The 24,596-nt window shown below is 44.6% G+C and overlaps 3 protein-coding genes across 4 annotated transcripts in view; 2 read left to right on the top strand and 1 right to left on the bottom strand.

The window, feature by feature from the left end:
• srrm3 (serine/arginine repetitive matrix 3) overlaps nt 1-2,955 on the top strand; it is a 70,711-nt gene extending 67,756 nt beyond the window's left edge. For both annotated transcript variants that reach the window (XM_061751933.1, XM_061751932.1), the window contains exon 14: nt 207-2,955. In XM_061751933.1, coding sequence (XP_061607917.1) covers nt 207-468 — 262 coding nt within the window. In that variant the 3' untranslated portion in view covers nt 469-2,955. The remainder of the gene's footprint in view (nt 1-206) is intronic.
• Nucleotides 2,956-3,759: 804 nt separating this feature from the next.
• Nucleotides 3,760-8,718, top strand: hspb1 (heat shock protein, alpha-crystallin-related, 1). Its single transcript, XM_061751526.1, has 3 exons — nt 3,760-4,172; nt 6,289-6,352; nt 8,179-8,718. The coding sequence occupies exons 1-3, from the start codon at nt 3,815-3,817 to the stop codon at nt 8,333-8,335; spliced, it is 579 nt and encodes a 192-aa protein (XP_061607510.1). The 5' UTR covers nt 3,760-3,814; the 3' UTR covers nt 8,336-8,718.
• A 6,140-nt stretch (nt 8,719-14,858) lies between these two features.
• On the bottom strand, nt 14,859-23,858 carry ywhag1 (3-monooxygenase/tryptophan 5-monooxygenase activation protein, gamma polypeptide 1). The gene is made up of 2 exons (XM_061751524.1): nt 23,640-23,858; nt 14,859-16,922 (listed from the first exon to the last, which is right to left on the bottom strand). The coding sequence occupies exons 1-2, from the start codon at nt 23,724-23,726 to the stop codon at nt 16,266-16,268; spliced, it is 744 nt and encodes a 247-aa protein (XP_061607508.1). The 5' UTR covers nt 23,727-23,858; the 3' UTR covers nt 14,859-16,265.
• Between the last annotated feature and the right edge of the window lie 738 nt (nt 23,859-24,596).

Raw genomic sequence — 24,596 nt, 5'->3', positions numbered from 1 at the left:
AGCTAACAACTTGCTTTTCTCTAATATAAGTGTATGCAACCGTGTGTGCACAGCTTGGACTGTTTTTGTTTTTTTTAACCCACTTATAGCTCCTGTCATGATCACAACCATCTGCGTGCTAACAATGATTTGTTCTACCAAATATCATCAGATGAATCGCTTTAAAAAGATGATGTTGACGTCCACTTCATCGTTCCCCTCCCCAGCGCTCGGAAACGTCCGATCCCGTACTACCGCCCGAGCCCGTCGTCGTCGAGCTACGACAGCAGCCCCTCACGCTCCAGTCGCAGCTACAGCAGCTACAGTCGCAGTCGCAGTCGCAGCAGGAGCCGCAGCAGGAGCAGGAGCGGGAGTCGAAGTCGCAGTCGCAGCTGGAGCCGCAGTCAGAGCTGGAGTCGCAGCAGGAGTCGCTCTCACAGTCGCCGCGGTTACTCCAGCCACAGCAGCTACGACAGCCCCGGCTTCTGAGAGCAACCCAGAACGCGAGGGAGGGTACTGCAATTGGGGTACCGATAGATTCCGGTCCAGGGGCCAAATCCCTTTTACCCTCTAGACTATTACCTCACTACTACAGAGTCTGTTTTTTTTTCATTTGATAAAACAGCACTCTGCAATTGGTATTTGGCCAGTGACAGTCATTAGGATTTGCCTTTACACGACACCACAATGGATTTGAAATAAACCAAATGGCATGTCGGTAACGGAAGGGCAGCGTTCAGTTCACGTTTTTTTGCTATTTCAGAATTACCAGCTGACTTGTAAATGTCTGCAACGCACTCGTGATAATGAAAATCTGCCATTAAGAGACCATGATAGTTTTACTTCTCTCACTCATTTTAAACTCATACAAACAACCCTAAACCCTTATAAAGTATTCCTCAGCAAGAAATGAGAAACTATCATTTCAATATATATGTGTTTGTGTATATACTGTATCATCACTTTGAGGAAATAATATGATTTTGTTTCAATTTAAGATGAAAGTCTACACTAAAGTTATTCCCATTTCAAATCCATTGTTGTGGTGTTTAAAGGCAAATTCCTAAAAATACATTCCCAAAGAAACACGTTAAACATTGATTTGGTCGAGCCCTTGGAACAAGTCTTGCCCTTTGTTGGCATATTCTTTTACTTCTTCCACGAAGTTGGATGTAAACATTAAAAATGGATGCAGAGTAAATGACACATCATAGGGAAAAGTCCGAATTTCTTTTCCTCGCCGCCCCAAAGATGTTCACTCCCCGAGAGCAGCAAGATCAATGGAAGTAAGAACAAAAGAGGAGAAAATCATTTTTTTATTCCTAAAATTGTATAGGTTCGTCTGTATAGATCTCTAATCTTCTGGCTTTGTAAACTATGCACTGTATATTCCATTATAGCATGGCGAATTGGAAAGAAAGTGGCCCGAAATAAGCTTCGGGGACGCTCCTCTCATGGTATGCCAGACAGTCACGAGCAAATTTCTATTAATCTGTATTATTTATTACTTTTCGTCTGCCCTAGCTCACTGACTCTGATGCGTATACTGATTCTGCTTATCCTTCATGTATTTATGGGTGCGTGTGTAAAGCGAGGTACACGCATACTGATTTTTCACATTTGAATCCGATTTTTGAAGTGAGAAATGAGAGATAGGGTGTCGTGGGGAAAGGTTGTCTGTCCTCTTTATCCTCTTTTCGCCACTATTTTGGTGCGGCAACAGCGCACGCAAATTCCATATGACAATCACGGAGTCCGTGGCTCGGCCGAACTATCTGTAAGGGTGAGGTTCAACATTTCCAACTGTCGAGTGAACAATCACTCCAAAGACACCCCACACCACAGGATAATCACAATCTGACTTACTATCAGTATGCGTGTGCCCCGCTTTCCGTGTCATTATGACTGAGGCTGCCCTCGCACTATACAGGAAAACGTACTGCAAAACTTTCCATGCACATTGTTTTTTGTGAATCTACTATTTATTGTATTTATTTATTTATTTACATATTGATTTATTTATTGAACTATTTATGATTTGAAGTTATTGAACCTGTTTTTAGCACGAGGCCATGGTCTTCAGAGGAGGTCAAATCATGTTGGGAAGAGAACATTGCAACAGATGTATTCCCATGTGACCATCGCATGTTGATTGGTCGAACGCCTTGCCGATAAGCGCTCTGGCTGGACATGCATCATGTTGGAGATTAGCTCATAACCAATGGAACGGATCCCCACGACTTTCATTATTTCATGGGGTCTTAGTGGTTCAATACAAGAGTAACAAGGTGTCATTCAACTCCACCCTGTATGCAAAAAAAAAAACAAAAAAAAAACATTGAGACAGACCTCTTAATGAAAGAAGGAGTTAATCAAATGGGACTTTGACAAAGTTCCTGAATCTCAATGCCACATCTTGCCAAGACATTTTGGACAATCCTATGCTTCCAACGCCAGGGGCAAACTTTGAGGAAGGTAGTTTTTGTGCCCCACTGTGCAAGGCAAGGTCCAAAATCCCCTGACGTCTAGCCTATCAAACACATTGGAAATTATTTTTTTTTCTCTCTATCAAGGGTGGAAGCAGCTATTCCATTATATATATATATATATATATATATATATATATATTTTTTTTTTTTTTCTATAAATGTCACTTCCAGTTGAGGCAAAGTGTCCCAATACCTCTGTCTAGAAAACGTAAAATGGGGCCGAGCTGAGCAGAGACAATATCAGGATCTGTCCTGCCTCAGCTGTGTTCATTTGCAGATACAAACAGTCCACCAGAAAGTCTTCCTACCGCTTTATCACATCTTATTTAATTTGCACTTTGTTGCATTCCATGTCCAACACCTGAATAGTAAAGCCTGCCCTTAATTGATTCTAAATATAGCACCGCCCCTTTGGTCCATTGATCCTTCTTTGTAGTGTACAGGTTAATATTCCTGACAATAAATTGAGACAAATGGGCAAAACAAATTATGTCTGGGTATTTTTTCCTGTAAGCATATAGTTTTCAATGTGTGTGTGTGTGTGTGTGTCTGTGCCTTCCAGCAACCGCTACTTTAACACAGGGCAGCAACACATACAGCGCATCCAGCATGACTCAGCTGCAAATATTCATGTAGTGTCTGCTCTGTGAGACGACCATTACTATAGCTTAGTAGGGGACCTTCTCTGCATCTTTTCCTCACTGTTAATTGCACTACATCTGCATCCAGTACAGCTCAGCGCTGCCCGACATGTCGTTGTCTAACGTGGTTTAACGCTGAAGGTGCGTAACTAAATCCTGAGTAAACTGTAAAAAAACAACAACAACAAAACTTTAAAACGATGCCTTTAACCTCTGCCACATGGCGGAGATGCGAAGGATGAGCCGTGCTTCACAGCAGGCAGATAACCAAACATTTATTTGGTTGTTTCATTTTCACACTATACAAGCCATTCAAAAGTCAAATTTCCATAATATGTCCCCTTTAAGTGGTACGTGTTTATAATGGCACCTCTTTAATGATGCTATGAAACGTAATCCAATGCCTGTCTGACTTCTGGATTGTTCTGTCTCTTTGAGCCGTCCACTGAGGGGAGGACTGGATGTCAGTATTTGGGAGGGAGAGAGGGAGGTTCAATAGTGCAATGGTCAGCTGTCATTTTGGGAGGGCCTTCCTGTTGGATTCCATTGCAGTGCTACGTCTGCCACAAATAGATGTTCTCGTAACTTCCAGGAGCGAGTGGAAAGAGGAGGGGCGGTGTCAGTGGTCGTATAAATACGAGGTGGCCAGCATTTGGGGGGAACTTTGTCACAGAGGCCAAAGTGTAGCAGCAGCTCTCCTTCATCATGGCAGAGAGACATATTCCTTTCACCCTGCTCCGCACCCCGAGCTGGGACCCCTTCCGCGACTGGCACCCCACCAGCCGCATCTTCGACCAGACCTTCGGCATGCCCGCCCCGTCGGATGACTTCGCTGCGTACCCCTGCGCCCGCTGGCCCGGCTACATGCGGCCCGAGATGCCCTCCGTGATGTACCCGGGAGCCGTGATGGCCCAGCAGGCTCGCGCCTTGTCCCGCCAGATGAGCACGGGAATGTCGGAGATCAAACAAACCCTAGACAACTGGAAGGTGTCACTGGACGTGAACCACTTCTCACCGGAAGAGCTGCTGGTCAAGACCAAGGACGGCGTGGTGGAAATCACTGGTGAGACCTCGCTGACAACATTCGCTTTAAATGGAATATCAAACTCGAGGCCCGGGGGCCAGATCTGGCCCACCGTATCGGTTCGTGTGGCCCGCGTAGGTGAATCAAAGTGCGTCTACTTCATGTTGATCTGGAATAAAATTGCAACTTGTCTTCGCGGTTAATAACGTTGAGAGAAAAGGCAAGCATTTTAAAATCGAAAAGTTAGGCGTGACACGGGCAGACGGATGCATTTGGCGTTTGGAGCATTTTCAACTGTATGAAAACCAAGCGGATGTACGAAAACTGGGACAAAAATGTGGCAAAAAAAAAAAAAAAACCCGAATCATACGAAAACCGAGGTTCCACTGTGTATGTAATGATATGATGAGGCGATTATACGTCTATATGGTTACACACTCATAAAAGCCGTCTGACAGTAACCATAACTACAATGTGGCCCGCAAACAAAAATGAGTTTGACCCCCCCCCTGCAGTATATAACGAGGTCTGATGCAAAAGTAAAATGTCATAGCACTTACTTGTGATTAACAATATGCAGCGGTGAGAAGTAACAAAGTACATGCACTATACGAACGGTTTGATGTCGTCTACTTCAAGAATGATTGATCTACTGACACAAATAAACGATATTCGAATTTACTGAGATGAACCTCTATGTATACTTCTTGGCGGTTCTACTATCTTTGTAAATACAGAATGTTCCCTGTGTTGGATCTTATTAGATTGTACAGGTGTACGTAATAGTATAATAGCAGCTTAACTGTTCTGGAAACTTGCAGTTACATAATAACTTGGAACAATGCAGCGCTGTTTTCCAGTGTGCTAGTGGGTGTGGGCTTTTTGGATTAAAGCCTGCTGCTACAAAAACAATTGAGCGTGTTGGAGAATATGACTTCCCTATCGCTAAACACTGAGAAAGCGTTTCCACGTGTTTTAATGTAATCCGCAAAGCATCATGCTCTTCGGGTGTGCTGTGACTCATCAGTGTTGGATTTGCTTTAAAAGGACAGTTGGATCTCGTCCAGGCTTTTACCGCCGCCAGCTGACGCGCGGCACATAGTCAGGGCACCAAAGATAAACAAAGCCACAGTGGAATTTGCAGCCTCCTGTTCTCTTATGTGAGGTCAAACAAAGATGATCTGCTTCGGTGTTAACCATCAGCATATATATCAAAATGCGACAGCTCACTTGGACAACCCAGCAGTTGGTCCTTCTTAAAACGTGAGGGTAAGTGCCCACTGGGCACGCGCTGCCAGTAGCAATGTCGGACCACCGCTTGTTGAACACGCCACAGAGCAAAGCAACCTTAACCTCCCTGTTGCCACAACAAACATAATGCACTAAACCGGGCCCCTATGAGACGCTTACAGACTATTATTATGCTTGGTGCCTGCTCAGACCACGTCTAACACCTGGCCCGAGGTAAACCGCCGGTCTAACGTGATTTTGGTGAATTTGCTCAGGGCACAGGCAGTAGACACAGTAGATCTTGCTCGACCCGAGCCGTGACAAGGCTTCACTCACGCAGGGATCGCTGTGATTACACAACGTCCTCTTCTGCACAGTGATATTTGTGTGGAGACTGTCATTGCGTCCCATTTAAAGGGAATGAGAGGAGCCGCTTTGACTGGCGGCGACTGAAGTCGGCTTTAAACACTCCCGCCGCGCGATCAGATCTGCTGATCTAACACGCCTCTGGCCCACGCTTGCAAAATCCGCCGGTCATGAAACCGGCCGATCTCAGCCGCTGACATTGTGAGAAAGGAGGGGTACACACTAGACTGGTCGCCAAGCAACTGCAGTGCAACCGTGCTGCCCAACGTTCTTAACGTTCTTTGTAAAAGCACGAGAGGTGTCCTGGCTGGTCCAACGGATGGGTCATCTGGGGTCGTCATGGCGATAACAAAGATGCTCTTCTGTTTATTAGGAACCCATTTTTGATTTTTCAGGCAAAGGTTTTAAGTGGTACATGAGCTCATTTGTTCAACAATTTGTTCATTGTAATTATGTCAAAAGTAGAGCATTCATGCAAATTTGCAGGAAATGTTTGAGCATTTCCCGTCCGAATGTATACTGTATGTATTTATTCTATTTTTATTCTTTGTGCTCATAGGAAAGCACGAAGAGCGTAAAGATGAACATGGTTTTGTGTCCAGATGTTTCACAAGGAAATACACGTAAGTAGTTCTTGCATCCAACCCATTTTGAAACTCACAGCTACTTCCTGGGGTGTTGATTAAAGGAGTCCTATCGGACCAAACCAGCTTTTTCTAGTATTTGGGATGCAATATTGTCTCTATGGTAAGTAAACATGTGAAATATGAATTTAAATCGTCCACGGAGTCCTGAGTTCCAGACGCTTCTCTGCCGAGAGGCCTGAAATCAGGTCATTCGAAGTTCTCGAGCTTATCTACATCACTGGCGAACATCTCCGCCAACCTTTGCGCTCCCGAGCCATCGCTGTCAACGTAACAAACACGTGTGAGGGTTGGGTCTTCTACACGGAGGCAGCCAATCTGAGGAAAGGGGGATCTTAGCCAAATAAGGACAAAGCAGATGCAAAACTGGGTCAAACAGAAGTAGATGTCAGAGGAGCCTTTTCTGGAAACTATTATGACAAAACTAAGTTTTCTTTTTTTAAATGAAATGGATACTTTTATACTAAATCTATGTTAGAGAGTCACTCTAGGGAGGTCTAAAGACCCAAAATATGGGACCTTTAATGCCGGGCTACCAGTTTGATAGGCGCTTCTCAAATAATAAACTTGCTCAAATTATTTGGAAGAAAATCACCTAGCTTGTCATTACAAACGCCATGGAACGCTACAATACTGACCTAGAACCATACCATTATTTTTTTTTTTTAAATATTAAAAAATATTAATATAATATAATATTTTAAAAAAAGAATTCCTTATTATATTTTTCTGTCAAAAATAGGCAACTTTCTAATTTCAGTGACAAAAGGAATATATGAGAATAAAGAACACAAATAAAAGCATACATAAAAACAGATAAAAAACATATAAAGTGCTCCCCCCCCCCCAAGAATATACAGTACTCTTATTTTCTTTTTGAGAGAATAAAAGCGTCTTTTCCCAAATAAAAGCTGTAATATTACGAGAATAGTGTGTTTTTAATTCACTTCAAAATGTCTTAAAATGTATTTCTTCCCTCGAAACCAGCAATGTCAAACTCGCAGCCCGGGGGCAACATCTGGCCCGCCACATCATTTTATGTGGCCGGCGAAAGAAAATCATTTGCATTCACCTTCCATGATTCTTCTTAAAATCTGTACAAAAAAAAAACTATATATATATATATATATAAAACATTACAACAATTTTTTTTTCCAAAAGTGGACAACATTTTTAGTAGTTATGTTTAAAAATAATAATAATCAAAATGTCTTTCGTGTAAGGGGTCCTGGAGTGAAAGGTTTGCGAACCCTTGCTCAGTCCACAACGTCTGCTCGAGCGCTCATTTTAGCTTTGGCTTTGCTGCCACCCAGAGGCCACACTGACAACTGATCTGTTCTTAAACAGACGATAGACATATCGTTCTAGGATTTAAAAAAACTCAACATTTACATGTTTTTGTTGTTTTCTCAACAACAACAGGAAGGCTAATAAACCGTTTTCCTCTAGATGTCTAAAAGGATTTTTTGTAACAGGTTGCACCCTGCAAGTCGCTTGAAGGGCAACTTCAGAGCATCATTACGCCTATAAAATGTGTCTGTGATGAAACCAAAATGTTTTAAACATAAGGAAGAATAAACAAAATCCTACCCTAATGAGCTAATTTGAACTCTTTTTGATCTGTTCTACTTGATGAGTAAGAGGGAGGGACAAGAAAAATCCCCTCGGTAACTATCGTTTCCACAACAAGCGCCTGTTTTTGCATTTTGAGCATGGATTAGTTGAAATTTCTTTTCAGTGATGCTGGTTAAGAGTTTTTTTTCCAAATGGACCACATTTGAATAATGTTTCCCTGCTTCCTCCAGCCTCCCCTCCAGCGCCAACGTGGAAACGGTCACGTCCTCGCTGTCTCCCGACGGCGTGTTGACGGTGGAGGCCCCGCTCGCCAAGCCGGCCGTCGAGGCCGCGGGCACCGCAATACCCGTCGCTGTGGACGGCAAAAGCGGTGTGGCGAAGAAATAGGAGGCTCGCGCGCAAACACGCGTTCCCACAAGCTTTCAGAGCTGACGTAGGCGACACGGAGACCTTTGCATCTGTACCGAGCTAAGCCAGGCGGCGTGTGTGTGTGTGTGTGTGTGTGTGTCTTCTCTTGGCCGCTGTATTTGTTCTCCTGCTTTTAGTCTGCGGTAGCTCACGTTCTTTGTTCTCTCTTCCTCACGTCTGCTGAGCACATCTTCCTTGGCGCTGGCTGTTACATCACACTGGAGGAAAAAAAATCTCCAGCAGCGTGCACTCCGCCACCCTAAAAAGCAGAACAACGCCTGTTAGAAGTCTGCAACTCGACTGTTTTCATCCTCAGTTGATCTCGAGATGTCAACGGAGAATAAAGATGAAATGGCATACGAGGGCTCTCTCTGTTGTACGACTTTATTGTTATGATACTGTTCCATTTCCATGCACACGTCACCAGAAGAATGTTTCCGGGTCCAGTTTGACCACGACCTTAAATACCCTCAAAACAGTTGCCCACGTCAAATTATGAACTGCAGACCTTTTCAAAAATTGTGAATAGCCTGTCTTTTAGGAATGAATGAAATCCTTCATCCTTCATGTTAAAGTGTATTTTCATTTGCTACATTGCAGGTGAACATCTCTGCATGTCTTGCCTTAGCGCTGTATGACTTCCCATCATTGTTATGCAGTTCTACTCTTTCAGCGTTTCGAGATTCCCCCACGACCCGTCAAAGGTCAAAAGGTGTTTTTGCAGGGTACCTGTGCAAATGTGGTGGTGACACAGGCAGTGTCTAAAAGAATGACATTTGTAAATATGGTCATGTTTGTGTATTTTGGGTCGCTATAGGAAACGTCATCATTTCAGGTTGTTGTTGTTTTTTCATTGCTGTTAAAATGTCACAATGGGTCAAATTTGACGTGAAGGTTAAGCATTTGCTTCTGACATCTTTGATCGGAACTTTGTGACACGCAAGGCCGTGGCGGTGCCACTCCAGCCGCTTGCTCACCGACTGCGAGTTGCCTAATTAAGACAATATTTCACACGCGCCGCCAAAAGGAGATTTCTTGCTCGGCACATTGGTTAGATAGTTTCGGTGTAATCCTGCTATCAAACAAAGCAACAAACCATTGGCAAGCATTCATTCAAGTGAATCGGGGTACACACATACCGATAATCGGCACAACTTTGAGCATCCCCCACCCACAAGTCTTTTTCTTGGCTGTCTCTAAAAGATCATCCTGAGTGATTATTCGCAGATTTTCATCCTCTATCTTCTCAGAAAAACCTTTGGCGCAGACATTCGTAAATATTCAACCTGTTCAATATTTACGATCAACAATCCTTATACATGTTGTTTGTTGGTGTGCCGCGAGATTTTTGGCTCAATAAACTAAACAGCGTTGCACAGGATATAAATATAATAAGTGTATTTTATTGATGACAAATAATAATCGAAAGTGCTTGTGGTAAAGACATGGCCTATACTCTGATAAATTGTGTGCTCACAATTCCCGTTAATATATGCGTTTTAAGATGAGTTGATTTCAAAATGAATCCCATTCAATGGCATCGAATCATTCTCCGCACATACTGTATGTAGCTCACAGATGTACGCGCATGCTCACGTGTCAGGTCGCCATGGAAACAGAGCTGTGATGTCGCCAGACCTGCGGGCCACCGCGAAATACATTTAAATGGTGGATTGACTGCAACGGCAACCCGGAGGCTTGCAAGCTGCTGGAGAAAAGAAGATGTCTTCCATGGCCATTCTCGGATTTTTTCAGTGATATTAGTTCCAATTCATACACTTTTGAGTTGTTTATATGCTCATCTAGAACTAGCCTTTTTTTTTCCAGCAACATACATTTTGGCTTTGTAGCCAAATAATGTGCCACTTTAATAATCACAAATATATTGCATTCGTATGAGAAAAGACTCAATCATGTGTTTGTTTTTGAAACAGGCACGCGCTCCCATTCCAGCATTTCTCAGCAGGAAGCGAACCCACACTGTCTGCACTGAAGTCCGCCAAGCGCACCTCCACATCAGTAGTCACACACAATTGATCGTGCTTGTCGTTTTGAACATTGTTTTTTTTTCTTTTTCTACCCACACTTCTCAAGGTCACGGCCTGTGCGCAATATATAGAGTGTTAATGCAAATTGATTTTTCATTTTCGATGATTTATTAAGCAAATGCACCATAGGTCATGCTTTTGGAATTAACCACATCCACATGTGTTCTTGACACAAATAATAAACTGATAACAGAACATGCATGAAATGCAAATACATAAATACATAGAAATGGTTTGTTGCGTTCTACATTGCATAATGTATTTGTTGTTCGTTGAATGTGTGTCGATGAACATGTATGTTGCGCTTTTTGTTCGCATTGGCATGAAACCCTGACTGCGGGTTGTGTGCGACAAAGGAGCCTCAAGGTCAGCTCAGTCGTATGCAAGCTAAGATGAGCGAAGGGGCGCCTGGTGTCTTACCAATCTATGAAATGCTAGTGTGCACAAAGCCTCCTTGCCTGAGGTAAAAGAGCCACGAAACAATCACGGCTGACAATGTCCCAAAGCAAACTAGGTACATAGGCTTGCCTTTAAATTTGTTGAACATATAAACTGCTTCCTACTCTTGATGATATTCCTGCTGGAGAAGGCCCGGTGGAAGCGCTAGTAAGCGATGTCTGCCATCTAGTGGTCAAAATCGTTAGGTATAGTAGAGGAAACATTTATAATTACCTTGCCCCCAATTTATTTATTTATTTATTTATTTGGGTGGATGGGGTGATTAATTGAGGGGCCACTCAGAGAGGGAGTGCGGGGTGCAAGTTGCCCATCCCTTCCCGAAACTGTCCATAGGTCTGAATGCGTTGCCCAAAGTCAGGACAAGGGCTATAGAAAATCAATGGATGGAAAATATGAATGATGAACTTCCACTTCACTTCCATAACGTCTGTGAAGTGCGGCGCGAGCACGTGCTCATTTCTAAAGACCTTAGCGTACATGCAGTAGAACGCGTAAGCGAAGCACGTTTGGAGGACTCATTGTGAACAGTTGAAGGTCATCCAGTGCAGACGAATCACCTGTCAGAGCCGGATCCAATGAAAGATGCACCGGCGCAACTGGCGATGGAGTCGCACCGTGCACGCTTCCTCTTCCTCCTCTCTGACTGCGTTCAAGTTGCGTGCCAGCCCGCTAATGCACATACTAACCCCGCTCTTGACTCCGAAGCTGCAGGCCAGCGCTATTTTTAGAGCTCTCTGCTATGCACTCAGCCTCCAGCATGTTGTATAGTTACACAGGGTAGATAACACACATGAATCACTGCTTCTCCACTATATTTGAGTTTTATTAAGGCTCTGGATTTATAGGACAGTAGGCGAAAGGCTGCTAACACTATCCTGGTATTTTGTTTAGTGAGATGTGCATAGTGTATAGTCCATATGGAATGGTATATGACTTATTATTTTGTCAGTTTTTAAACAAGATTTTCTGTCCAATGAGTGTTTATTTATTAAATGTCATAAAAGCCAAAAATAACACTTACCACTCACACACGCAACAAAAATCTCTCAGGCTCAAAAAAACCTCATATTTAACCCAAAACTCTCACATATACCAAAATAGTCTCTCTGCCAGGGGCGTAGCTACGTGGTGGCCAGGTGTCACCGTGGCCACCCCCCCTCCCAACTTTTCTGGCTGCACCCCTGCACACACCCAAAAATTCCAACACAACAAAAACCTCTAACACACTTGAAAAAAGTTCCCTATTTCAGCAAAAAAAAAAAACTTTTACTGAAACAAAAACAAACCAAAAAAATGATTTGGGGGCAAAGAATCTTTCATTTCTGTGTGAGACCTTTGAGTCATCATTGCTAAAATAACAAATTTAATGGAGGCCTCTGTGTACTACTGTCCATTTCTAGTAGGCCTGGAACAGCAAGTATTGGACAGAAACAAAAAAAGGAACTATTCAAATGCAAGTTTTGCTACTGAGCATCATGGAAATGTTGAGCCCAATTGCAAAAAGTCATTCCCAGGATGAAAACAATATATATTTGAGAGTAAGCAGTATTTGAGTGCAGTCGATATGGAACTCTGAACTCTGTCCGCCATTTTAGCACCAGAACATTTGAGTCAGAAGGAATTGTTTTGAGGAAGAACAACCCAGCGCTCGTGTGGTGAAATGGCCTGCTGTCTCCAAAGCACTTAGCATTTCAACATTTGCTCTCTTCCTCTGAGTCACCCCTTCCTTCCACTTAAATGCAGGCATAAATGATTCACGCGAGTTCCCATCCAACCAGTGGCTCTGAGGCCCTGAAACCAGGGAAGTGCCTCCAGTGAAGAAGCAATGACCAGGTCCTTCTAAAACCTCCGCATTCCTTCCTCTCTGCACGCATGACACAATGAAGAAGAATGACTTTAGCACGTTTCTTCGCTGTACGTTCTCTGAATGTCCTATTGTGACTGTATTGACACATACAATAAATGTTGCTCAGTCGTGGGCGCTACGCACAGGACTGCTACTTCTCCAGAGGGAAGCCAATGGTGGGGACGCCCGGTGGTGATGATTCGCACTTTTCGAAAATCATCAGCTTTCCTCCTCCAATTGAAGTTGTTATAATAATGATAAAAAATGTCCACGTGCAAAAGGTCGTAAGGACAAGTGAGAAGGAAGCCAGGCTAAAAGCTGCTGTTGATTTTGTAAAAGTGGTGTGCAGTCTTTGTTTATGAGGCATGTTGAATAAAGGTCGCCGCAGAAGAAATCATGTCAATCCGAGCTATCGTTATGATTATTCTTTTTTTTAAGCACCAGTAATAACGTTTACTGCTATTTGATCTCGTCCGATTGATGAATTGTTGACAATTCATGAGACTCTATCAAGCGCATGTTGTGAAATGGAAAAAGTTCAGTTGAAAAATCCAGGAACATTCCAACGGAACTCCGGTCAAGCTGCCGCAATATTTCATCTCATCTTCTGTGCTTGAATTCCACAAAGCAATCGACTTCAAGTCTAGAATTGGCTGTCTCAATTTGCCTCGCAACAAATTAGGCGGCTAGGCGAATATGGGCACCTGCGAGGCAGAGGTCATCTAACGAGAGGCCTCGAATGGTGATTAGCTACTGACCAATTAGCTTTCAACAGCTATGTTTCAAACTCCTCTATTGCAAATCAATTTCAGGAAGAAGCTGAAAACACTTACAGTGTTTTCCTTGTTTGTTTTTGATTCATTCAAGAGCAGGAGCCTAATGGACAAAGGTGCCTTTTTTTAAATTACTCACCTGTGTAGAACTGAAGAAATATGAAAAGAAGATCACATTGGTGGTTGATTATTACCTCCATCTGCTCTTGGTCCAGTATAAAGGTTACGGTTACCTATTACTTGGTTCATAACTTCAGATTGAGTCGATAGGTGAGCATAAGATTTACATTTTTTTTAACTGCTTATCGTCATTTAAAAGAGATACAGTTAAAACCAGAAGTTTACATACACAAAATAAAAAGATGTTTTTTTCCCCCCCCTCACTGTCTGACATGAAATCAAACCAAACCTTTCCTGCTATAGGTCAGTTAGGAGTACCAAAATTATTTCTATTTGCTAAACACAAGAAAAGATCCAGGCATCTGGAAATTGCACCCAAGGATGAACCAGACTGGAGTAAGTCCGCAATTCTCTTCCTGATATCTCGGCTGATTTCTTGTGACTTTCCCATGATGTTACATAAAGAAGCAGTGTGTTTCAGGCGTGCATTCAAATACTGTACATTCACAGGCGACTCTGGAATTTAGAATTCAGAAGCTTCCAAAGACATCCCATCATCATGTGGCATCGTAGTCTTACTCTATGTAAACCTCTGACTTCTGACAAAGTAATGAAAACGTGTTTAAATAAAAATTCTGCGATTTAGCGAAAGGATAAAACAGGTTTAGCCCGATTTCATGTCAGACAGAGAAAAAAATAAGTACATACTGTATGTATGCAGTCCGCATGTTCCTTCCCCCCAGTAATTAACTATACAATGAAATTACGTTTTTGCATAATCTGCTGATGATACGAGTGCATCTGTAAAGTAAAATAACATTTCCCAAAAATACTGCATTTTTCTATTTGGGTCTCGAATTGTGGTTTCAAAGAGATTTTATATGACAGATGGTTGCAAAAAAAGAACCCGTTTTGAGCATACGTAGGGACTGACACGCTGTATCCACCCGAAGCAGGCGTGATTCATATTTCTACTATGCTTTGTAATTGCAATACGATCGTTCTGTAATCGCCAAACCACCAATGCGAAATACCGTTTTATTATGGAGGAGATTAATAGTCAGGGAGGTCAGGTGCTGACCATGCAAACCTAGTCAACTGTGCCAATATTGGGAGTATGTTATTTGCCCCTAAGCTTGTAGGGTTTTATTAGTTCCAGGTGTTTGCTTTCATGAGACCGGCATCGGGTCAAAGGTTCACAAACGATCGCTAACTAGCACCTTATTGTCCCAGCCAAGAATTGCATGTCACCATAGTAATGTCTGTAACAGATCAATTTATTGGTAACAATGACTGTTTTGGTATAGCGTACTTCAGCAAACGGAGTAAAGAAAACACATTTGAAAATAAAGTCTAGCGAACAATTGCGATAAAAAGAAATAAATAGAAAATCATCTGAAATAAGGTCTAGTATTTTCCAATATCCTATGAATACATAACATCTACAGCGTAAGTGAATAAATTGAAGCTACTCTATACTATAAATACATCACCGGCATGCACAATACTGCAATATGGAGAATACTACAGCAGTTCTCATCTTACAATGAAGAAAGCAAATACCGTCATCGGCAAAAGCAAGGGCAAATCGAGCCTTGTGGCTCCGGCCGCCGTGCGCGAACGCTTCGGCCTTGTGGTTCCAGAAGCCATTTGAGAGGAAGGGTGGACCCATTTCTTGCCCTTGTGATCATTCTCCACTACCAAACGCCACTTTGCTCAGTTTGCTATGTGACTTTTGGGAATATAATCCTTCACTCCAAACAGCAGGAGCCAATGGAGGTTATTATAGTGACGACAATACTGACACTTAGGATTAGGTGTCCAAAAACAGTTAATTTATTCAATAAAGCACATCAGCACATGATAAGGACAAGCTGCACTCACTAAGTTTACTTCATGAAGTTCTATATTTAGTTACAGTATGACTGTGTGACTTAGCTGGACACACACCCGACACAAAGCAAAACAAAAGAAGACTTTTTTTTTCTCTCTCTCGCTCTTCTCCACGTTCTCCTCAATAACAGAGACAAGCTGCTTTTCACCCAACGACCCAAAGCGAGTGTGCTGCAACTAAAGATGTCACGTCAATACGCGTGTATGTCGACGCCCCTATAAGCCGCATTTGTCATCTGTCTGCTTGCCCTCTCGTGAAAAGCAAGGCCTTGACATTCAAGCTTGCTCCAATTTTCCCACTTGCGCACTCATCAAACTGGATTTGCGGATGCTCCCCCCGTCAGTCGATGCAATAAGACACCTCCGCTTCATTTGCATAATGACACCGTTCTCCACCAGCCAGTGAGATGCGTCTCGACGCTGGCGCCAAAGACACACCTCTCGCTTCTAAGTGCTATTCAAGCAAATGCTGCAGAGGCTACCAAACAAGGGCCATTCATTCTTGGTTTGGATGTTTTTCTTTTCTTTTCTTTTTTTTTGTTGAATAACTGTAGTTTATACCTCAGGCTAAGGTCTTCTTTTCTCCTACTTATTTCACTTTTAGTTTGTGGAAAAATAAAGGACAGCAGCTGTGTTAGTACCATTGGCTGCTCCTCTTACCTCCCACCCGCTGTTGATCTTAATTTCTAACTTTTTCAGTATGATTTGATTTTGTCATTTGTGAGCGCGACCGTCGTGGTGTTTCGGCAGAATGAGGTTGCGGACTCTTCTTAGTTGTTGCCCTCGCCTCCCTCGTCGTCCTGCTGGTCGCTCGTCCACAGCGTCAAGTTGTCTCGTAGCAGCTGCATGATGAGAGTGGAGTCTTTGTAGGAGTCCTCGTTGAGGGTGTCCAGCTCGGCGATGGCGTCGTCGAAGGCGGTCTTGGCCAGGTGGCACGCCTGCTCCGGGGCGTTCTGGATCTCGTAGTAGAAGACGGAGTAGTTGAGAGCCAAGCCCAGGCGGATGGGGTGAGTGGGCTGCATGTGCTCCTTGCTGATCTCGTGGGCCTCGCTGTAGGACTTCTCGGAGGACTCGACGACGGCGGCGCGCTTCTCGCCGGTGGCCACCTCGGCCAGGTAGCGGTAATAGTCGCCCTTCATCTTCAGGTAGAACACCTTGCTCTCGTGCTGCGTTTCGTTGCAGTTCTTGATCAGGAAGTTGTCGAGGAGGTTGAGCACGTCCTGGCAAACTGTCTCCAGCTCCTTCTCGATTTTTTCCCGGTAAGCCCGAACCATTTCAATCTTCTTTTCGTTACCGTCGGCCGACGTCTTCTGCTCAATGCTGGAGATGACGCGCCAGGATGAACGCCTCGCGCCGACCACGTTCTTGTAGGCTACAGAGAGCAGGTTCCTCTCCTCATTGGAAAGTGCCTCATTCAGCTCCGTGACCTGAGAGAGAAACGCAATTGACCACAATTAGGATGTCTTATAGCTTCTAAAGAATGATTTGACTTCCAAATGAGTCTTCAAACTGATATGGATACATATCCAATTTCCAGATTTGTATTTTTTTTTAAACTGGTTGCATTCTACTGACACTGTAACAACTTCGGCTCAGCCCGTGAACGCACACGGTTTGCCATCCGGAAAGCGTGAGCCACACCTCCAGCACAATGACATCATCCTCGGCGGTGAATGCCGATTGGCTGTCGTCATCGCTCAAAGCTTGTTTTGACAGGCCTGTGTCTGTCTAAGGGATTTAATCCTTTATACCCCACTGGGACTGCGCGACAGAGGAGTCTTTACAGACCTTTTCAGAGCGTAAAGCCTGTTGTTACTTTCTTTTTTCAGGACCAAATTCTGTTCCATGAGCAAACCAGAGGGGGTGGCGAACATTCCCCCTTTACTATGTCGTGCTAGAGGCTACAATCTGTCGCCCAAAACAGATGAGTGGTTTTACTGATATTGTATGTCTATGGAAAATGAAATGACTCTGTTTTCAAGTTCGTTGTTAACACGCATCTGGTGGGAAGCATGAGGATCTTTAACTGCGTAGTCAATGTCACATTTCACTGAGAATACGGGTTAGTGGGTAAGCTTCATCATCTGAAGACCACGAGTGGCTGTACCCACATTTAAGCCTTCATTTTATTTCATAGACAGGCCTAACAATTCAATTGTATTCATTGTTTGGAAAAATCAAAACTGTGAGAATCTCTGAGCGGATGTTCTGAGCACATGGTCTGATGCCAGCGTCGTACTGGGAACGACCTCCCGTCGCGGAGGTCACGTTAACTGCAAAACCGTTGCGACTGACTCAACAGCGCCTCTGCTGGTTGACAGTCGCGTAGTGCACTTGATTCCAGAGATGACGAGTGGGATTTTCTCGTTCTTTCCGTCCATGTGAAAATGTAGCAATAGTCGAGCGTGATCGACACGAGTTTCAGCATCTCATTGTTGGACAGAAAGCAGAACGCGTACCACAGTCAACATCAGCATTCGGCTGCATCATTCTGACCACAGCATGGAAGTGAAAAAAAGGATCAAATCTGCGCTAAAAGTGGAAGGGGGTTGTTTCGAACTGATGGAGCTGTGCTTCACAGTGAGGTAACCTGCAACAGAGTAAAAGCTGGAAGGAAAGGTAACCCAATGGTACAAGCTCCTGTTTCCATAGCAACTGCAAAACCTTATCAGAGTTCTAATCTCCAGTGGAAAGGATGCTGACATGGACAAAGCCGCAGCAGTGTGGGTGGGAATCCTTGCAAATAAACCCATTCCCAGCTCATACCTTTCAGCCCACTCACGCACTGGCGACTTGTCATATTCACGTTTTAGGCGTTCACACGCAACTCCTTCGAAAGACCTCGAAGCAAAAACATGGTCATGAACAACCGACCGAAATCGAATCAAATCATACGTTGATGTGACGTTATTGTATGCTCCTACGAAATAGAATTTTGATTGCATTTTAGCCCAATGGCCTATCAATATTTACCCAAAATGCCAAAAAGGAAGACGTCAGACTAGCTCAACAATACCAAAACACGTTTAGCATATCAAAAAAGCCATTCAGGTTGACTTCCTTTTTTGTTAAACATTTACTTGAGAGGCAATTTCATCCAGTAACTGCATAAATAATAAGTCAGCTATTGTTCACTTAGACATGGCGGTTACATAAAGCTAGTAGAATATTTTTGCAAAGCCTATTGTAATGAAACGTAACACTGTTTTTGAAAGTACAACTTCGACACTTATCTCGTCTTTCAACACAATATACAATTTACAATTTACAGCGCTGACAAATAAAATGACCTCTGTACTGGAGGAGTATAAAGGCAAGAAAACAATCAAACGACCTCAGTTGCATAATGAGCTCGCTTGCGAGCACAGAGGAAAGTCGCCCAACCCCCGCAGCTCATTGTCGAAGCACATCCGTGACTGGGGTTCGACGACGCATCATTTCCATTCAATTGCAATTCCGACCGACGTAGAATGTTACCGGAACAGCAGCGACACGTGGGTCAGAAAACCGACATGGCTCGCTCTGCGGCCTCGGCTGCCGGGTGAGCAGAAAGCCCCGACGCAAGCCGTGGCGCCAGTGTGACAATGGTGCATCGTGCTCGTGACTCATTCTTACACACGCCGCCCGAACCTCCAAACAACTGGGGACAATCAATAACTCCCACTTGAACAGCTCTCTTTGCTCATTAACATACACAGGAAACTAAAAAAAAATGGAAGTGTGTGTGTGTGTGAAGTTAGCGTTCAAGCCACTGTCTCACGTTTCATTGACTGAGGTTTTGATGCAAACACCAAAGGCGTATAAAAGTCTCACCGCTCCCCGCTTTTTTCCCTCCCCGCTCCACGCTTGCTCTCTGGCCTCCCTTGCTCATTTTGCTCCAAGTCTGAAGGCTCTCCTAAGCTGATGTGACAAGCCCCCCGCTGACCCTCTTTTCGGGCAGCAGAGCACAAAGGCGCAGTGGACTACCTGACGTCACCGGTGGGGTGAATAGGGATTGTTGCTTTAGCCACAAAGAGCCAATAAGAGGGGGGGGGGAGGAGGAGCAGCGTGCACTGTGTAGTTCGGATGGTGCTTCGAGTGCCGCTTTTGTTGCCGTGTACAAAACGTAAATATGACGGCTTCGTCATTTTCAAAAGCGATGCGTGTCGTGCGGCGGAAAGGAAGTCTGCGAGAATAAAATGGAAGGGAACTCACGATACTGGCATCACACAAATCTCCTGTCATGGGAGTCACACATTTCCAAGAAATAAGCCAGTATCTTTTTACTGCTTACAGTCCAAAGAAAGAGGAAGCTGTGCGAGGAAGTCAGAGAAAACCCGCACATGCAAACTCCACGCAGGAAGGCCCGAGTTGACATTTGAACCCAGAACCTCTCAACTGTGAGGCAGGCCCGCTAACCACTACGGGGTTGAGGTTCTTGTTTGTGTTAAGATGTGTTTGTGTTTAATAAGCGAAATCAAATAAGAGGACAAAGAGCTTGAAGATACGAATGCTGCTATCGATCCCTTGTGGACTTTCGAATTTGTTTTGAGGTTTGGCTCGCTGGATTGATTGTTTCTTTATGATCCCTTTGTGTGTCTGCGTTGTGCTCGCAGTCTCAATGTGACCCTCTGATTTCCTGATTTGATATGGTCTCGTCAGCCTAGCGCCTCCTCCTCGGTCCAAGCAATCTTTTGTGCTGACTGCAGCTCTTGTCTGCCCGAAAGCGGCCCATGTCTTTTTGTTACTTGCCCACCTGCCTCTCTGCTATCCGCTACTGAATTGTTGTGTGCGTGTCGTGCCGTGTCATGTTAGTACAAGAGAGTATGCATAACGGGCGAAGAATAGTTTGGAAGTGCAGTGCAGTGCAGTTCAGTTTCGGTGAAATTGTAAATGTTCTTACAGTGATGTCAACTGATGTGGAGGTGGCCAATTGCTTTATCTTACTGTTCTTTGAGACTCGCTTGAGGCCTTTATCATATTCATCTTAGGTCTTGGTGTATATTGTTGGGAAAAAAAAAACAAAAAAAAAAGTTTGCTTCCTGTGTCCCCTTGAACAAAACGAGATAACGCGAGCAACTGGCAAATTGTAACAGAGATTAGCGGCATTTCTGGGGCAACAACCCAATTTCCTGGGACAGCTTATTGTTTTCGAAGTTATTCCACATTAGAAATCCGGTCCAAGTTGCATAACGATTGCATTGGTTTGTTTATTCAGTTTGCTTGAACCAACTTGCGATCGTCTGGCTCGGGGACGTTTGTGAGCTCAGGAGCAGATTGACCAATCGGGAGTGCTCCGAAGGGCAACCTCAATGCCAGTCAGTAGAGGAGTAACTCACACTTTCCATAACCTTTTCATTACACTTTTCCCCCCAAAAAAACTGTTTAAGTGACTTAAGACCCCAAAAAAACGAAACATTGCGGGGTATTTGATCTGCTCTCATCTTATTATTTGGGTATATTGTATTAATGTAGAGCAACAGTTGACAACGTACACTAGAAATGCTGTCGCCAAAGCAGTTGTCAAGTCGATCGTGGACGAGAATTAGAATAATGCATCAAATACTTGTTCTTTGTTTTACGAGCCTCAAGTGTCTCACAAGCTAAGATTTCAGTTTGGGATATGAAAAGCGTAAAGGAAACACATGCCGCGCACATTGAAATGTTCTTCGAGGAACACTCGTCACCTTAAGAAATGAAAATGGACCCAATGCTTTGGACTTTTGAGTGTTGAGTGAGTGCATTTTGTTTTTAATGAGGGGCTGCTCGAAAAGGATTACTGGTTTTATGCTATGACTCGCAACCTTTTCTATCCGCCCATGAAAAACACATTTTAAAATGAGAAATGTGTCTGCGTCTTTCACAGTATTTCTGTTGATCACTTACGACGCTTGCACTTTTTTTGTGTGCAATTTAAACTTGAACGCAAAGAAACATTTTGCACAAAGACAAACGTGCGCCACTAAATCCAGTTTCCTGTCATTTCATCGTCAGCACGGACAACTACGACATGATCGGTCGTCTAATTCTACCATTGAATACAGCGTGAGCCGAATATTTGCTCATTGACCTCCTTGGGGGTCACGCCTGGCTCATGAGCAAACGCTGAACCAATCACCGTGCGTGGAACTGAGCAGGAAGCGAGCGGTACATGCGCCTTAGGTTCGGCCATAATCACAAAGTAGAGCACGTCTACGAAAGAATAGATGCCATTATGGATGCGTACGAAATCTACGCGATTGTCTGTGCCCTTTTATCTGGACACGTGTTTTTTTTTTTGTTGAATGGAAAAAGATATTGAATTCTTCTGATGGCCGACATGCCACAACAAGATTGCTCTCAAGTTGCACAAAAGCACGTTTTGAACGACCCCAGTGGCAAAACTACAAAAGCGGTGCAATGATCTCTTTCCTGGCTGCTCGGAACAATATGGCGACAATATGAATGAAAATATCGTCATTTATCATTTCCAGCTATTAGGAATAGACTAAGACAAAGAATGTAAACTAGACTAAAAGATAATCGTCCAGTTGAAGCGCAAAGCTGACAGCTCCGAATCAGATTGTGGCCAATCTTCTTAGCCAATCCTCGTAACGTCCTGACTGAGAAAACGATCAGTCAAAAAACGATCTCGCTTCAGAAGTTCTGTTCGCACGGCGCAAATGCGTACATGTCGGAACGCATGGCAACGTATGACCTTACTTAGCGTAAGTATTCGAATGGATGAACGTCTGCTCTTGTTTTCAGTCAGCCAGTCGCCACGTGCGCGGTGGCGAGGGATTCCCCGCTCCAAATGATGGGCGAGGCCGCAGACGCACCCCGTCTGCCCGGTGCTGCAGAGGAGAGTGGGGGGTGGTGGGTGGGGGCTGGGGGGCGCACCGCTTTGCCTGACTCTGCGTAAATGGGACAGGGTGGAGCCATGTCCCTGTAACATTGTGCACAACCAAACAGATTAACACCTTTACTTACATGCTGGCTTCTGGAAGAAGAACGCAATACATGCAAACGTGGCATTGTATGTGCACATGTATCATAATACAGTAGTTGCTTGAAGGAGGATTTCTTCAATTTCTCAGGGCATGTGCAATGACAATTAGATATTCTGCTCATGGACGAGTCCCGATTGATGAAGCGCGCCTATCGAGAAGACAGAGGCCCCTTACGTCAAAAGGTTGGCGCATTTAAAGGAAGGAGCAGCCGAGCAAAAATGCTGTGCGGCGTTTCGGCAGATGCTGCGGACCTGCCGGGCCGAGGCCGCACGGATGCCGCACAAGGCGTCGATCCATGCAGCCGCGCCTTCCGTTTTGCTGCAATATGACAATTAAGAGCTGCGCGTCCACCAACACCCACGTCAAAGAAAGGGGAAGGGGGGGGGGGGGGGGGGGGGAAACAAGGGAAAAAGACGGAGATAGGCGTATCTTGCGCGCAGCATCTGCGCCAAAATCGATCGCGATCAACCGAGAGCCAATATTGTTCTTCCCAATGCGTCAAAGAGTGTGTGCAGGAAAAAAAGTGCAACATCATATTGCATCGACGCTAATTGAGCACCGCGCAAACCCGAAGCATCCGCACAGGTCGCCTATAGAACACTGCCACTTGCACCCTGGACGGAATTCCACGAGGAGCCATTGCGAAGCATCCTATGAGATGTTGACATGGTCAATCGTGCCTAGTGGGTGGGGATGGTGTGAGTTGGAGTGCGTGTGGGTGGGCGCGCGCGCGTGGGCGTGGGGGGGCCTGCTGCCTACACGAGCACGCGCACGGACCGTAAAAAGGGAGCCCGGCCGAAGGGCACCGCCCCAAGAGCAAGCGCTCCGCATTCTCACCACCGCACTATTAATACTCCAAATGGACGATCGGAGCCCAAACGAGCCAAAGGTTCCCCCTGAACATGTCGTGCGCGTGCGGCTCACGTGTCAATCACGTCGCCCGAGTGGGAATCCAAAAGGATTTTTTTTTTCTTCTTCCCATTACGATGGAGATCTTTCCATCCTTGAACTTTCGTGCACGAATTTCAGCTGATCGGGAACATCGTGTACGCGGTGACGGCACCTTGCGCTGCTGCCCTGCAGCGGAAAGGCCGTGCGTTCGGTCACTCGGGCGCACATGTAGGATGGGGGGGGGGGGTCGTTCGCTACAAAACAGGAGAAAAGGTCATTACTTACCGACTTCATGGCGGCTGCCATGTCGTCATATCGCTCAGCCTGCTCGGCCAGCCTGGCCTTCTGCACCAGTTGCTCGCGGTCCACCATGTCGGATGTTGAGCGTGCTGGCGTCTAAAGCCGACAAATGCGTCGCTGTGTTCGGGAAACGGGGAGTAACGGTGCGCGCTCCTCTCGCCGCAGCTGCTGCCCGCCGTCTGACACTGCAGGGCCTGCGCACCGGACGCCCCGCCCCTCCCCGGCCTTGACACCGCCCAGCTGGGCGTGTCCCCACCCGGCACGCCCAGTCAGCGCGCGACGACGGAACGTCATGAAGTCATGACGTTACGGCGGTGTGTCAAACTCCGGGCCCGGGGGCCATATCCGGCCCGTCAAATCACTTTATGTGGCCCGCGAAAGTAAATCGCGATGTTTCTTCCTAAAATACCGACATTGCAAATTGTCTGCACTTTTAAAATAATGTTGAAACTATTTTTTACTGGCTTCTAATTTCAAAACTAGTCACTCGTCATGTAATAATATGAGGCGATCATATGGGTTTATATGAGTTCACCGTCAATAACCGCCCTCCAAGCAAACTGATGTTGCCAACAACAAAAATGAGTCTAAGGCTCTTGATTTACAGTATAGCATGATATGCAGAGGTGGCGAGTCCTCACACACTGTACTTAAGGAGGAGTACAGATGCTTGTGTAAAAAAATAATAATAATAAAAAAAAAAAGACTGGTAAAAGTCGAAGTAGCTACTGATTCAACTCCTTTACTTACAGTGGGTACGGAAATTATTCAGACCCCCTTACATTTTTCAATCTGTTATATTTCAGCCATTTTTAAAAAAAAAATCATTTAAGTTCATTTTTTCCCCTTCAATAATGTACACACGCTTTCCTAATCGAGTCCCATCAGTATAATCAAGCACAGCTGGACTCCAATGAGTTGCTAGTAATAAGAACTCCATAC

This window comes from Phyllopteryx taeniolatus, chromosome 17 (assembly GCF_024500385.1).
Source record: "Phyllopteryx taeniolatus isolate TA_2022b chromosome 17, UOR_Ptae_1.2, whole genome shotgun sequence".
Classification (NCBI taxonomy): Eukaryota; Metazoa; Chordata; class Actinopteri; order Syngnathiformes; family Syngnathidae; genus Phyllopteryx; species Phyllopteryx taeniolatus.
This window is presented reverse-complemented; position numbering and strand designations above follow the sequence as displayed.

Coding starts and splice junctions, on each gene's coding strand:
- hspb1 (XM_061751526.1), top strand. CDS start 3,815: ATGGCAGAGAGACATATTCCTTTCACCCTGCTCCGCACCCCGAGCTGG. Junction 4,173..6,288: donor CGGCGTGGTGGAAATCACTG/GTGAGACCTCGC, acceptor TTGTGCTCATAG/GAAAGCACGAAGAGCGTAAA. Junction 6,353..8,178: donor TGTTTCACAAGGAAATACAC/GTAAGTAGTTCT, acceptor TGCTTCCTCCAG/CCTCCCCTCCAGCGCCAACG.
- ywhag1 (XM_061751524.1), bottom strand. CDS start 23,726: ATGGTGGACCGCGAGCAACTGGTGCAGAAGGCCAGGCTGGCCGAGCAG. Junction 16,923..23,639: donor TGGCAGCCGCCATGAAGTCG/GTAAGTAATGAC, acceptor TTTCTCTCTCAG/GTCACGGAGCTGAATGAGGC.